The 14993-nt window shown below is 35.0% G+C and overlaps 1 protein-coding gene across 2 annotated transcripts in view; it reads right to left on the bottom strand.

The window, feature by feature from the left end:
* LOC592592 (S-adenosylhomocysteine hydrolase-like protein 1) overlaps positions 1–14993 on the bottom strand; it is a 35185-nt gene that overhangs the window by 5605 nt on the left and 14587 nt on the right. For both annotated transcript variants that reach the window (XM_031000569.1, XM_031000568.1), the window contains exons 6-11: positions 4996–5172; positions 3033–3232; positions 2490–2560; positions 2036–2130; positions 1396–1494; positions 101–248 (exon numbers count right to left, since the gene is read on the bottom strand). In XM_031000569.1, the coding sequence (XP_030856429.1) occupies positions 101–248; positions 1396–1494; positions 2036–2130; positions 2490–2560; positions 3033–3232; positions 4996–5172 (790 nt within the window). The remainder of the gene's footprint in view (positions 1–100; positions 249–1395; positions 1495–2035; positions 2131–2489; positions 2561–3032; positions 3233–4995; positions 5173–14993) is intronic.

The following is a 14993-nucleotide window of genomic DNA, read 5'->3' as shown; positions in this document are numbered from 1 at the left end:
ATAAATTAACAATCATTTCATAAGGATAAAGAAGAATTGTATTGGAAAATCTTTCAAGAAAAGACAACAGAAAACATAAGTCTACATTTAAGTCACTTACCAAGTTTCTTTGGGAGTAGATAGACATCTTGCTTGTATCTGCCTTGAGGTGCATTGAAGAGTTCAATGAGAGCAAGACCCTGGGTACAGGCTGTGATTGAAACCACAAACGATGGTACAGTAGAGCAGCTAAGGTTCACAAGACGACCCTGTCAAAAGAGAAAAAGGGATAGAGCCATTTATTCCCAATCAAATCAAGTACCGAATAATTCAGAACTATATCTTCAGTGGGGTAATAAAACCTTTTAACTACAAACTAGATGGAACTTTGACTGCGCGCAGTCGAAAGTGATGCCTCCGTCATAGAGCAATTTTACAAACCAAAAAGGAAGAAATTTTTCAAATTCAAGTTCAGTTGTAATCCATTAACAGGTTCTCAGAATATCGTGATTACAAGCTATTTCCCATATACATGTATGACCCTCTGATCTTTTACCTCATGAACCCAAATGCAAAATACATACATGTCTTGAGTTTGATGGTAATCCATCCATCGGTTCTAATGATAATGCAATCACAAGCTATTTTTGCATACATAATGAGCCCCTTGGCCTCATGACCGCAAAATCTAATCAGTTCATTGCCTCAGCAAGATACATACATGTCCTGAGTTTCATGGTAATCTGTCCACCTGTTCTAATGATGTGATCACAAGCTATTTTTGCATACATAATGAGCCCTGTGACCTATGACCTCAAACTCTAATCAATTCATTGGCTCTGCAAGATACATACATGACCTAAGTTTAGCAGGAATCCATCAATCAGTTCTTGAGATAACGCGATCACAAGCTATTTTTGCATACATAATGAGCCCTTTGACCTTTGACCTTGTGACCCCTAAATCTAATCAATTCATTGGCTCTGCCACTTACATACATGACCAAAGTTTGGTAGGAATCCATCAGTTGGTTCTTGAGATAACGCGATCACGAGAACGGGACGTACGGACGGACAACCCGAAAACATAATGCCTCTGGCTACTTCGCAACGGAGGCATAAAAATATGTTTTTCACAAACCACTACCACTAACAAATATCTGACTTAGTTTTGAAGGCACAAACTCTTGTAAACTGACAGTGTCTGCACAGTAAGACTATGATGACTGCACACCATAGGCTCTGTACTTTAGCTGCTCCCGACAAGGTTATCTACACAGCCAGATTATAGAGTTAGGCTTGGCTCAAGGCTTTAGGAATTGTGTCAAATCAGAGTCTGTGTATGCAGACTATCTTTGACTTGCCTAAGGCCAAACAAATCATGATTCCATTTCTTTACATTTAAGAAAGAACTTACCTCAGCCAGAAGAAGGATTCTTTTACCGTCAGGCCAGATAACATGATCTACCTGATGACGTACTCTCTCCCATACCAACTCAGGTGTACGTAGACTCTCCTGTTCAAAAAGACAAAGAGCAAAAAATTATCAAGTAAGAAAATGACTTATTGCAACAAGTTCTTTATCATGTAGAATATTTATCAACGGTAAATATACATACAAATGCTTTGAAGGGCACACGACTGTAATTAGAAGGGTTAACATTACTTCTCTCCTCATATAACCCTTTTCACCCTTATAGTTTCAAACTTGATAAGTGATAAAATAAAGAGTGTCTTCCATATCTCTCCACAATTCATCACAATTTTCATGAAAGCTAAGTTTTCTTAAGACAGAAAGACGTATAAGGCAACTGGCCTTGGCAGATTGAAAATTTAGTTTTCCTATATCATAATATGGATCCATCATTTAAGTATACAATCAGAAATTTATTAGTAGATAATATTTATCATACAAATCTGCAAGAGACAATTGTGTAACAGTGTGTAACAGTGGATCTCATATCAGAGTAAAATGGACTTTGTCTTTTTATCATCTCCATCCTCATTGAACGAGGATAATGCAATCATTTAACTATTTTGCTTGAATTCTCACTTACCACATCAATCTCTGTATTGGAGTGTCCCATGTTACACACAATACAAGCATTCTTGAGTCTGTCAAGGTGATGTCTCTGAACAACATTCTTGTTACCTAAAGAGAGAAAAAAAATCTCACACAATTATTTTATTGTAAGTTTAATACTTATTTACATTGTGCAGCACTTCAAACATGTAATTCAAATATTTTGTATCTAAAAGTTTTGAGTGTGTGTCTGGTCATCTTGGGCAAAGGTCGAATTGGAAACTTCCATACAGCAATCACTGGGTTAGTCTATCATGAAAAACTTAAAAGCACTCTGAGCTTGTCTCAATGGCACTGCCAAATGATGAAAATTGTGTTTCACAAGATTCTTTAGTGTAAATTGTTTTTTTAAATCATTAAAGAAAACCTTCATAAATCGTATTTTGTTTTACTTTTATCTACATGAGCTCTGCTAACCTCATTCTTACCTGTGCATGTAATAAGAATATCTACATTCTTTAGGACCTCCTCTAGTCTAACCACTCTGAAGCCATCCATACTATAAAAACATGGAAACAAAGAAACAAACATGAGATTAACTATATAATTAATTATATAATCTGTTTCCACATATTCACTGTTCCCAACAGAATGAAAAATAGAGGATTAAGACAAATGAATTTGTGAAACAGGAGAGACAGAAGATGGTGGGTGGGAAGATACAAAATTGGAAATGATAAACTTGATTCAATTCAAAATCTCATTCTAATGAAAATAATCCCTCACTCTCCTTGACAATGCATGGGGCAACGTGAGACTTTTGTGACACATGCATATTAACAAGGAGTTAATACCAACTTGTGATTCATAGAACACCATATGAAATAATATCAAGAGATATTGAAACATTAATCATATCCTCCACCAGACCTATTTCATTGCAAGCATCAAAGTTTGATCACCTCAAAGTGGGAGGAAAACACATGTACAACCAAGGGAATCGGAGTACACTTGATATGCAATGTACTTACGCAGCCTGCAATGCGCAGATGGGGTCAATCTCAGTAACACTGACGATAGATCCAAGACCCTTGAGGGCAGCACAGCATCCTTTGCCAACCTCTCCGTAGCCACAAACCACTACCTGTTTACCACCAAACATGGTGTCCGTAGTCCTCTTCAATGCATCCAAGATGGATTCACGGCAGCAGTACAGATTGTCAAATTTGACCTGCATGGGATAACCCACATTCGATGTAAACACTCAAATTGACTTTGATACGAAATAAGAGAAACTCTATTTTCTCCTAATAGTTTGATACATTACACAAAATTAAAGAGAGCATCTTTGTACATCATCTTTGCAATGTAGCAGTGTATAAAAGTAATAAAAGATGATTATTTTAATTACCTATACTTAAAAAATATGTAGTGATTGAAATTTTTAGATCATTAGTATGTGCCACTGGATAACTAACTAACTCATTAGCACAACATTGGGTGTGCCTGAAACTTTATATGTGACATGATGACACCACTAGAGATTCAGGTAAATCGAGCTGCAAAATGGGTCAATTTCATCATGGTATACTCGAAAGAACGTTAGATTTGATCACTTCTACGAAATTCAATTATTACCTTTATTTCAGCATATTATGAATATAAAAGTGTACAATTTGATAAACTCTTTTGAATCAGAGACATCACTTGGGAGTAAATACTTTAACAAGTTCATAAATCGATGCTTATTAAAGAAATAAATCCTTGTTGAAAAAAAATAATCTAGCTCTCTATTTTCTTCTCTTTTGCGTAGACATGTGAAGTGAAAAGTTCATGGTTAGTCAATACTCAGGGGATGTGTGTGGCTTGCAAAAAGGGAAGTGATTCAACCCACTATTACGGGTGCCCTTTCCACCTCATGGATTTCATTTCATCACAACCTCAAACACCCCCTCATAAATTCTTGCCTCCCTCCCATATTGGCACCTTCCTTTCATTCTGTTTCCTCCCCTAAGACCTATTTCCATTGCCCTCCTTCCCTCTCTCTTTCTCTTATTATCTCTCTCTCTCTGTGAACCAGACATTATCTATCTTTATTGCTACTTATTATTATTCTTTATCTGTCCATCACTCTCTCTCTCTTTCCCACTTTCTACCTTCCTCCCTCCCAATCCATTCCTCCCCCTTGTAACACACACACACACACACACATGCACATTCTCTCTCTAAATTTTACATTTCTTATTTATTGTTTTCTGTATAGGACTTTGGATTTAGGTAGTAACTTTATCAGTCAATAGAAGATGACAAGAGAAGCATTGCATTTGAGTAGACCCAACCTTGGCATGACTAACTCTAAACTCAAAGCAAAATAGTGCACTTCCTGACAACAGAAACTTGACTCATAAATACTTCTACCCTGGAGATTCTAGCCCTCAAATACAAGTCATATCATTCAAATTGACAAGTTAAAGAGACAAACAGGATCCAGGCCTCAATCCATAAAAAGATAAACACTTTCTGTGTGATTTATCAAAGATACAGTATGCATTTCATAGTACCGTGAATCCTATATACATAATTTCTCAAATGAGACAAATCAAGCTGTCTTTATGAGAAGGTGGTCATTCTGTACAAATTTTTGTAGTAGAGGTTTCAATGAGAAAAGGTAACAAAAAGTTTGATCTTTATAGACAGTTGGTCTTCCTCTACAGGTGGTTGCTAAGGTAGGTTTCACTGTATCAACATTTCAGTAATCATTCTACTTGTGTGAATATGTATACAAAAATCACCTCCCAAAATGAAACTATTTGATTCACTGTGGCACCTCTTACTAACGCACAGCATTTCACCATCCCAAGATAGTTTCAAAGAGCTGCTGGATGGAACTATCATTTACTGGTTCAAAGTATCTCCAGGATATCTCCAGACCATTTGAACACCTGACAAACAAAGAAAACCACCTATTATTACTGTCATATTAGCTGAACATACCTTAGTGACAGAGTCATTGACATTCATAGCTGGTATGCTAAGCTTTCCCGACTTGGAGAGTTGATAAAGACGGTGAACTCCTGTTACAGATTCTTCTACGATTCCTTTGACTAGCTTGAAGGTCTCTGGACACTTCTTGAGCATACGGTGAGTGGCGTCTCCTCCATCATCAAGGATCTAGCAGAGACAGAGAAGAAAGAGGAGCAAACCTTGACAAATGCCCAGGATTGTGTACTTTATAATTAGCAACTAGAGTTTGAGTTGTCAAACATACTTACAATGTCCTTGCCTGTTGAATAACATTAAAATGTCTAGGATATAGATATGTTTAGCATGAAAGTTTTCTAATGTCATGGGTAAAATTTATACCAAAATTCAAATCCATACAATATTTAAAGGTAATACAAAGTTTTGGGAATATTTCATCAGGATTGGATCATGAAATTTAAAATTTGCATTACTATTGTGAAACATAGTGTTAGAACACCCAACTCTAAAAAAATTGGGCTCTAAAAAGCTTTTGATTTGGAGTAATTAAAATTTTAAAAAATAAAAAAATTTACCGGTACTCCCGGTAAATTTGGTATAGCTCCCTCTCAGTTCGAAAATTTACATGCCATCTGAGAGCATAACACATATATAGCACTATTGTCAAAGTGTAATAATTAACATGTTTTGGCACCAAATCATATTACCAGACTTAAAAAATATATATAATCATGAAGATAATTATTTTAAAGTTGAGTTGCCTTAGTGTAAGATTTTTATACCGTCTCCTAAATTTGAAGAAAAAAAACACTTGTCTGTACACTGTAATCGCAATATATAATTTTATAATCGATCGGACCGCCGCCATCTATACTGAACTTACGTACGTTAACCTATGTATTTCCTGCGCGGGTCGGAATATTCTGTGTTGTTCTCTTCAACTCATTTTTCCATTTCCCTCTCTTAATCGTTTCTGTGTTTTCAACTTTGAAATGCATTTTGTTATTGCTCGACTTTGATAATATTGTTGTTCGCCAGCTCTGTGAACGAACGCACATATTGCCTGTATTTTGGTCAAGTCAAGTGGTCGTGATAACTGCAATGTCAATGATCTGGCATTGATCCCATGTGCATGTGTAATAGGCCTGCGTATATAGTACACCTCCCTGGTACATGCATGGACTGGAGACAGTTGCGTGTGTAGGCCTACGTGTATTATTAGTCTAGAGTCTTTGTGCGTTGGGCCGGATTGGCCCGAAGAATTTGCGAGCACATTTTTTTTAGGGATAATCTCAAAATACTCCCCAAAGTCGTTGTACAGGGACAGTTTGGTATCTAGACAGAACGTAACATTATTTATTTTGCATTTCTTTATTAAAAGTAAAGAAGATACGTTTAATCTTACAAACGAAGATTAATCAATAATAAGGTTGACTAGACGTTTTCCCGAACATTCGATCATGACTTGTGTATACTGCACATTCTTATTTTGAGATCATCCCTTTGTAACTTTACGGTATGACCTCTGGTAGAGGTCATAGAGGTCAGTAATTGCTACACGTGTTATGGGCTAATCTCTCTCCGTATAATTGAATTATATCCTTTCGCCTCATGACCATGCACCTACTACTGTAGTAGGTGCATGTAACATTGCATTGATTAGGTCCATATTATAACACTCTCACTTGATATTCTCTCTCTCTGTCGCTTCTATATCCCTCTCATCCCCCCCCCCCCCTCTCTCTCTCTCTTGTATCTCTCTTTGGTATCCCTCTCTATCCCTTCTTTCCTTTCTCTCTATCTCTCTCTTCTCTCTCGCTATCTTTATTTCTCCTATTTTCTTCCCCTCTCTCTTTATTTCTCTACCCCATACCATTCTACCCTTTCTCTATTTATTTCTCTTTTGATGTATATTGTATATATATCTGTCTCTCCCTCTCATCGCACCACCTCGTTCATCCCCTTCTGTATCATATTTCTATATCCATATCACTTGTTAGTCTGTCTCTCTGTCGGTCTGTGACCGTCTGTCTGATGACTGTCTCTCTTTATCATACACACATCTCTCTCACTTATCACCATAGTAGGTCCATGATATCACCCCTTCCACTTTATTTCGCTCCAACTTTCTCTCTCTAGAAGTTCTCATTCGCGTGATATAGGACCATATTATTTTTCTAAAGTTTAGGGTTATGTATCTCTCTTTTTTTTTAAAAAGTGAATTTTCACTCTATTTTCACTTTCTTGGGAGTGACGTCCGTGATCACTTGTTCAGGAGTGAAAATCGATTGATTTTATAAATAGAGTGCTCTCTAAGAAGAAAAGAGTGAATGTTCACTCTATTTTCACCACATTTTCACTCTCCAGAGGAGTGACGTCCGTGATCACTCGATTTTTTTAGAGAGTAGATGTATAAATATATGACAAAGATAATAATAATCACAATAACGAGAGTAGTTCTCATTTACGTGATAGGACAGTAGTTTTTGGTTGGAGTTTATGACAAGTATAATAATAATCACAAAGACGATAAGAGTTCTCATTCGCGTGATAGGACCATATTCTTATGTCGGGGTTATTCAAATTATTGAGGGTGATATAAATATATGACAAAGATAATAATTATCACAAATGCAATAGAACTTCTTATTCACGCGATAGGAGAGTATTTTTTGGGTGGAGTTTATGACAATAATAATAATAATCACAAAGACGATAAGAGTTCTCATTTGCGTGATAGGACCATATTTCTTTTGTCGGGGTTATGTAAAATGAGGGTGATATAAATACAGTACAAAAATAATAATAATCACAGAGACGATAAGAGTTCTCATTTGCGTGATAGGACCATATTTCTTTTGTCGGGGTTATGTAAAATGAGGGTGATATAAATATATGACAAAAATAATAATTATCACAAATGCGAGAGAACTTCTTATTCACGTGATAGGACAGTAGTTTTTGGTTGGAGTTTATGACAAGAATAATAATAATCACAAATACGATAGAAACTCTCATTCACGTGATAGAACAGTAGTTTTTGGTTGTAGTTTATGACAAGGATAATAATAATCACAAAAACGATAGAAGTCCTCATTCGCGTGATAGGACCATATTTCTTTTGTCGGGGTTATGTAAATGAGGGTGATATAATTATATGACAAAGATAATAATAATCACAAAGACGATAAGAGTTCTCATTTGCGTGATAGGACCATATTTCTTTTGTCGGGTTTATGTAAATGAGGGTGATATAAATCATATGACAAAAATAATCATTATCATGAAAACGAGAGAAGTTCGCATTCACGTGATAGGACACTAGTTTTTGGGTGGAGTTTATGACAAGAATAATAATAATCACAAAGACGATAGAAGTTCTCATTCTTGTGAAAGGACCATATTTCTTTTGTCGGGGTTATGTAAATGAGGGTGATATAAATATATGACAAGAATAATAATAATCACAAAAACGATAGAAGTCCTCATGCGCGTGATAGGACGATATTTCTTTTGTCGGGGTTATGTAAATGAGGGTGATATAAATAAATGACAAAGATAATAATTATCATAAAAACGAGAGAAGTTCGCATTCATCTGATAGGACAGTAGTTTTTGGTTGGAGTTTATGACAAGAATAATAATAATCACAAAGACGATAAGAGTTCTCATTCGCGTGATAGGACCATATTTCTTATGTCGTGGTTATTCAAAATAATGAGGGTGATATAAATATATGACAAAGATAATAATTATCACAAATGCGAGAGAACTTCTTATTCACGCGATAGGACAGTAGTTTTTGGTGGAGTTTATGACAAGAATAATAATAATCACAAAGACGATAAGAGTTCTCATTCGCGTGATAGGACCATATTTCTTATGTCGTGGTTATTCAAAATAATGAGGGTGATATAAATATATGACAAAGATAATAATTATCACAAATGCGAGAGAACTTCTTATTCACGCGATAGGACAGTAGTTTTTGGTGGAGTTTATGACAATAATAATAATAATCACAAAGACGACAGAAGTTCTCATTCGTGTGAGATAGGACCATATTTCTAATTTGTCGGGGTTATCTAAATGAGGGTGATATAAATCATGACAAGAATAATAATAATCACAAAAACGATAGAAGTCCTCATTCGCGTGATAGGACCATATTTCTTTTGTCGGGGTTATGTAAATGAGGGTGATATAATTATATGACAAAGATAATAATAATCACAAAGACGATAAGAGTTCTCATTTGCGTGATAGGACCATATTTCTTTTGTCGGGTTTATGTAAATGAGGGTGATATAAATCATATGACAAAAATAATCATTATCATGAAAACGAGAGAAGTTCGCATTCACGTGATAGGACACTAGTTTTTGGGTGGAGTTTATGACAAGAATAATAATAATCACGAAGACGATAGAAGTTCTCATTCTTGTGAAAGGACCATATTTCTTTTGTCGGGGTTATGTAAATGAGGGTGATATAAATATATGACAAGAATAATAATAATCACAAAGATGATAGAAGTCCTCATTCGCGTGATAGGACCATATTTCTTTTGTCGGGGTTATGTAAATGAGGGTGATATAAATATATGACAAAGATAATCATTATCATAAAAACGAGAGAAGTTCGCATTCATGTGATAGGACAGTAGTTTTTGGTTGGAGTTTATGACAAAAATAACAATAATCACAAAGACGATAGAAGTTCTCATTCGCGTGATAGGACCATATTTCTTATGTCGGGGTTATTCAAAATAATGAGGGTGATATAAACATATGACAAAGATAATAATTATCACAAATGCGAGAGAACTTCTCATTCACGCGATAGGACAGTAGTTTTTGGTGGAGTTTATGACAAGAATAATAATAATCACAAAGACGATAAGAGTTCTCATTCGCGTGATAGGACCATATTTCTTATGTCGGGGTTATTCAAAATAATGAGGGTGATATAAATATATGACAAAGATAATAATTATCACAAATGCGAGAGAACTTCTTATTCACGCGATAGGACAGTAGTTTTTGGTGGAGTTTATGACAAGAATAATAATTATCACAAAGACGACAGAAGTTCTCATTCGTGTGAGATAGGACCATATTTCTAATTTGTCGGGGTTATGTAAATGAGGGTGATATAAATCATGACAAGAATAATAATAATCACAAAAACGATAGAAGTCCTCATTCGCGTGATAGGACCATATTTCTTTTGTCGGGGTTATGTAAATGAGGGTGATATAATTATATGACAAAGATAATAATAATCACAAAGACGATAAGAGTTCTCATTTGCGTGATAGGACCATATTTCTTTTGTCGGGTTTATGTAAATGAGGGTGATATAAATCATATGACAAAAATAATCATTATCATGAAAACGAGAGAAGTTCGCATTCACGTGATAGGACACTAGTTTTTGGGTGGAGTTTATGACAAGAATAATAATAATCACGAAGACGATAGAAGTTCTCATTCTTGTGAAAGGACCATATTTCTTTTGTCGGGGTTATGTAAATGAGGGTGATATAAATATATGACAAGAATAATAATAATCACAAAGATGATAGAAGTCCTCATTCGCGTGATAGGACGATATTTCTTTTGTCGGGGTTATGTAAATGAGGGTGATATAAATATATGACAAAGATAATCATTATCATAAAAACGAGAGAAGTTCGCATTCATGTGATAGGACAGTAGTTTTTGGGTGGAGTTTATGACAAGAATAATAATAATCACAAAGACGATAAGAATTCTCATTCGCGTGATAGGACCATATTTCTTATGTCGGGGTTATTCAAAATAATGAGGGTGATATAAATATATGGCAAAGATAATAATTATCACAAATGCGAGAGAACTTCTTATTCACGCGATAGGACAGTAGTTTTTGGTGGAGTTTATGACAAGAATAATAATAATCACAAAGACGATAAGAGTTCTCATTCGCGTGATAGGGCCATATTTCTTATGTCGGGGTTATTCAAAATAATGAGGGTGATATAAATATATGGCAAAGATAATAATTATCACAAATGCGAGAGAACTTCTTATTCACGCGATAGGACAGTAGTTTTTGGTGGAGTTTATGACAAGAATAATAATAATCACAAAGACGACAGAAGTTCTCATTCGTGTGAGATAGGACCATATTTCTAATTTGTCGGGGTTATGTAAATGAGGGTGATATAAATCATGACAAGAATAATAATAATCACAAAAACGATAGAAGTCCTCATTCGCGTGATAGGACCATATTTCTTTTGTCGGGGTTATGTAAATGAGGGTGATATAATTATATGACAAAGATAATAATAATCACAAAGACGATAAGAGTTCTCATTTGCGTGATAGGACCATATTTCTTTTGTCGGGGTTATGTAAAATGAGGGTGATATAAATATATTACAAAAATGATAATAATCACAAAGACGATAAGAGTTCTCATTTGCGTGATAGGACCATATTTCTTTTGTCGGGGTTATGTAAAATGAGGGTGATATAAATATATTACAAAAATAATAATTATCACAAATGCGAGAGAACTTCTTATTCACGTGATAGGACAGTAGTTTTTGGTTGGAGTTTATGACAAGAATAATAATAATCACATATACGATAGAAACTCTCATTCACGTGATAGAACAGTAGTTTTTGGTTGTAGTTTATGACAAGGATAATAATAATCACAAAGACGATAGAAGTTCTCATTCGCGTGATAGGACCATATTTCTTTTGTCGGGTTTATGTAAATGAGGGTGATATAAATATATGACAAAAATAATCATTATCATGAAAACGAGAGAAGTTCGCATTCACGTGATAGGACACTAGTTTTTGGGTGGAGTTTATGACAAGAATAATAATAATCACGAAAACGATAGAAGTTCTTGTGAAAGGACCATATTTCTTTTGTCGGGGTTATGTAAATGAGGGTGATATAAATATATGACAAGAATAATAATAATCACAAAGACGATAGAAGTCCTCATTCGCGTGATAGGACCATATTTCTTTTGTCGGGGTTATATGTAAATGAGGGTGATATAAATATATGACAAAGATAATCATTATCATAAAAACGAGAGAAGTTCGCATTCATGTGATAGGACAGTAGTTTTTGGTTGGAGTTTATGACAAAAATAATAATAATCACAAAGACGATAAGAGTTCTCATTCGCGTGATAGGACCATATTTCTTATGTCGGGGTTATTCAAAATAATGAGGGTGATATAAACATATGACAAAGATAATAATTATCACAAATGCGAGAGAACTTCTTATTCACGCGATAGGACAGTAGTTTTTGGGTGGAGTTTATGACAAGAATAATAATAATCACAAAGACGATAAGAGTTCTCATTTGCGTGATAGGACCATATTTCTTTTGTCGGGGTTATGTAAAATGAGGGTGATATATATGACAAAAATAATAATTATCACAAATGCGAGAGAACTTCTTATTCACGTGATAGGACAGTAGTTTTTGGGTGGAGTTTATGACAAGAATAATAATAATCACAAATACGATAGAAACTTTCATTCACGTGATAGAACGGTAGTTTTTGGTCGTAGTTTATGACAAGGATAATAATAATCACAAAGACGATAGAAGTTCTCATTCGCGTGATAGGACCATATTTCTTTTGTCGGGGTTATGTAAATGAGGGTGATATAAATTATGACAAGAATAATAATAATCACAAAGACGATAGAAGTTCTCATTTGCGTGATAGGACCATATTTCTTTTGTCGGGTTTATGTAAATGAGGGTGATATAAATATATGACAAAAATAATCATTATCATGAAAACGAGAGAAGTTCGCATTCACGTGATAGGACACTAGTTTTTGGGTGGAGTTTATGACAAGAATAATAATAATCACGAAGACGATAGAAGTTCTCATTCTTGTGAAAGGACCATATTTCTTTTGTCGGGGTTATGTAAATGAGGTTGATATAAATATATGACAAGAATAATAATAATCACAAAGACGATAGAAGTCCTCATTCGCGTGATAGGACCATATTTCTTTTGTCGGGGTTATATGTAAATGAGGGTGATCTAAATATATGACAAAGATAATCATTATCATAAAAACGAGAGAAGTTCGCATTCATGTGATAGGACAGTAGTTTTTGGTTGGAGTTTATGACAAAAATAATAATAATCACAAAGACTATAAGAGTTCTCATTCGCGTGATAGGACCATATTTCTTATGTCGGGGTTATTCAAAATAATGAGGGTGATATAAATATATGACAAAGATAATAATTATCACAAATGCGAGAGAACTTCTTATTCACGCGATAGGACAGTAGTTTTTGGGTGGAGTTTATGACAAGAATAATAATAATCACAAAGACGATAAGAGTTCTCATTTGCGTGATAGGACCATATTTCTTTTGTCGGGGTTATGTAAAATGAGGGTGATATAAATATATGACAAAAATAATAATTATCACAAATGCGAGAGAACTTCTCATTCACGCGATAGGACAGTAGTTTTTGGTTGGAGTTTATGACAAGGATAATAATAATCATAAAAACGATAGAAGTTCTCATTCGCGTAACAGGACCATATTTTTTGGTTGTGGTTCATGTAAAAGAGTATGATAATACAGTAGGTTTGGCAAAGATAATAATAATCGTAAAAACGATAGAAGTTCTCCGATTCACGCGATAGGACCACTGTTGGGGTGTATGTAAATGAGGATGATATAACTAAATATATGACAAAGATAATAATAATCACAAAGACGTTAGAAGTTTTCATTCACGTGATAGGACCATAGTTTTTTGATGGGGTTATAATGTAGATGAAGATGAAAGAAAATAATAATCATAAAAACAAGTCAAACATTCAGTGCAGAGGTTAGCACACTGGCAGGCGAAGAGAGGGTGCGAGAGGAAGGGAAAGAGGGAACAAGAGAGAGAGAGAGAGAGAGAGTGACAGAGAGAGCCTGGGTCTATATTTCGGAGAGAGAGGGTCCATGTGGTGAAAATGATTATTTTCGAAACTTCCAAGGGTATGATGAACATTACAACGAACTTCTGTAGGAAAGAGAGAGAGAGAGAGAGAGAGCGGTATCTGGATAGACATATTTATTGTATTTCTTTCATGTTTATCTGAACGATTATGTGGTCATTCATTTTCAAATTGCTTTCTTTCTGATATTCTTTTCTGAATGCATTTCACGGACATAATAATTGGAAAAAATGAAAAGACTTCATGTATCCCGTAGGCCTATACTTGAAATTGTTTGTTATAAATGTATATCAAAAAGACTGATCAGTCGAAGCTGAGACTAGATTGAGACGGTTGCGGAGGAGGGTTTACGGGTACGTCAAACCATAGGTTTACATTATGGTCAAACTCACTCTGCAAGGAGATTATAACTCCCTTGATTTATGCGATACAATCCTGAACGGTACTAGCTCTCACACAAACGCACACAGATGCTGGTACCATGGAGCTATAAAAGAGACCATGGACCGAAGCCATGCGAATACAGTCGCCTTCCCGCTGTGGAGCGGGGTCGGTTGTCTTTTGTCCATGCGGCTTGCGCCACCGAGCGGGGCGAATGTAACACAATCATAACAGTTTCAATATCGATTATACCATGAACCATTTACAACAGTAGATGGCGCTAGTATACAACAACATGAGCCGGTTTAAATACAGGCAGCTTGGAACTAATAATTGATTTATTAATTACTGTTTAATTCACTAAAAAAAAAAAAAAAGTATTTCAGCGGTGGAGATTGGCTAAAGATATTCCTATAGCATCTTGTTATAACATCAAAGAGTTTCAGATGAATTAAATATTTTTACCAATACTTTGTAATACCTTTAAGATACTCATGAAAGAATCATCAATTCAGAAATATCAATTCAGTTAATTCTTTTAACTGTTCCAATGCAGTAAAAGCTACCTTATTGATCAACTTAATTGTAACAACCTCCACTCTTGATGCATTTGAAA

This window comes from Strongylocentrotus purpuratus, unplaced genomic scaffold (assembly GCF_000002235.5).
Source record: "Strongylocentrotus purpuratus isolate Spur 01 unplaced genomic scaffold, Spur_5.0 spur5_scaffold_6, whole genome shotgun sequence".
NCBI lineage: Eukaryota > Metazoa > Echinodermata > Echinoidea > Camarodonta > Strongylocentrotidae > Strongylocentrotus > Strongylocentrotus purpuratus.
This window is presented reverse-complemented; position numbering and strand designations above follow the sequence as displayed.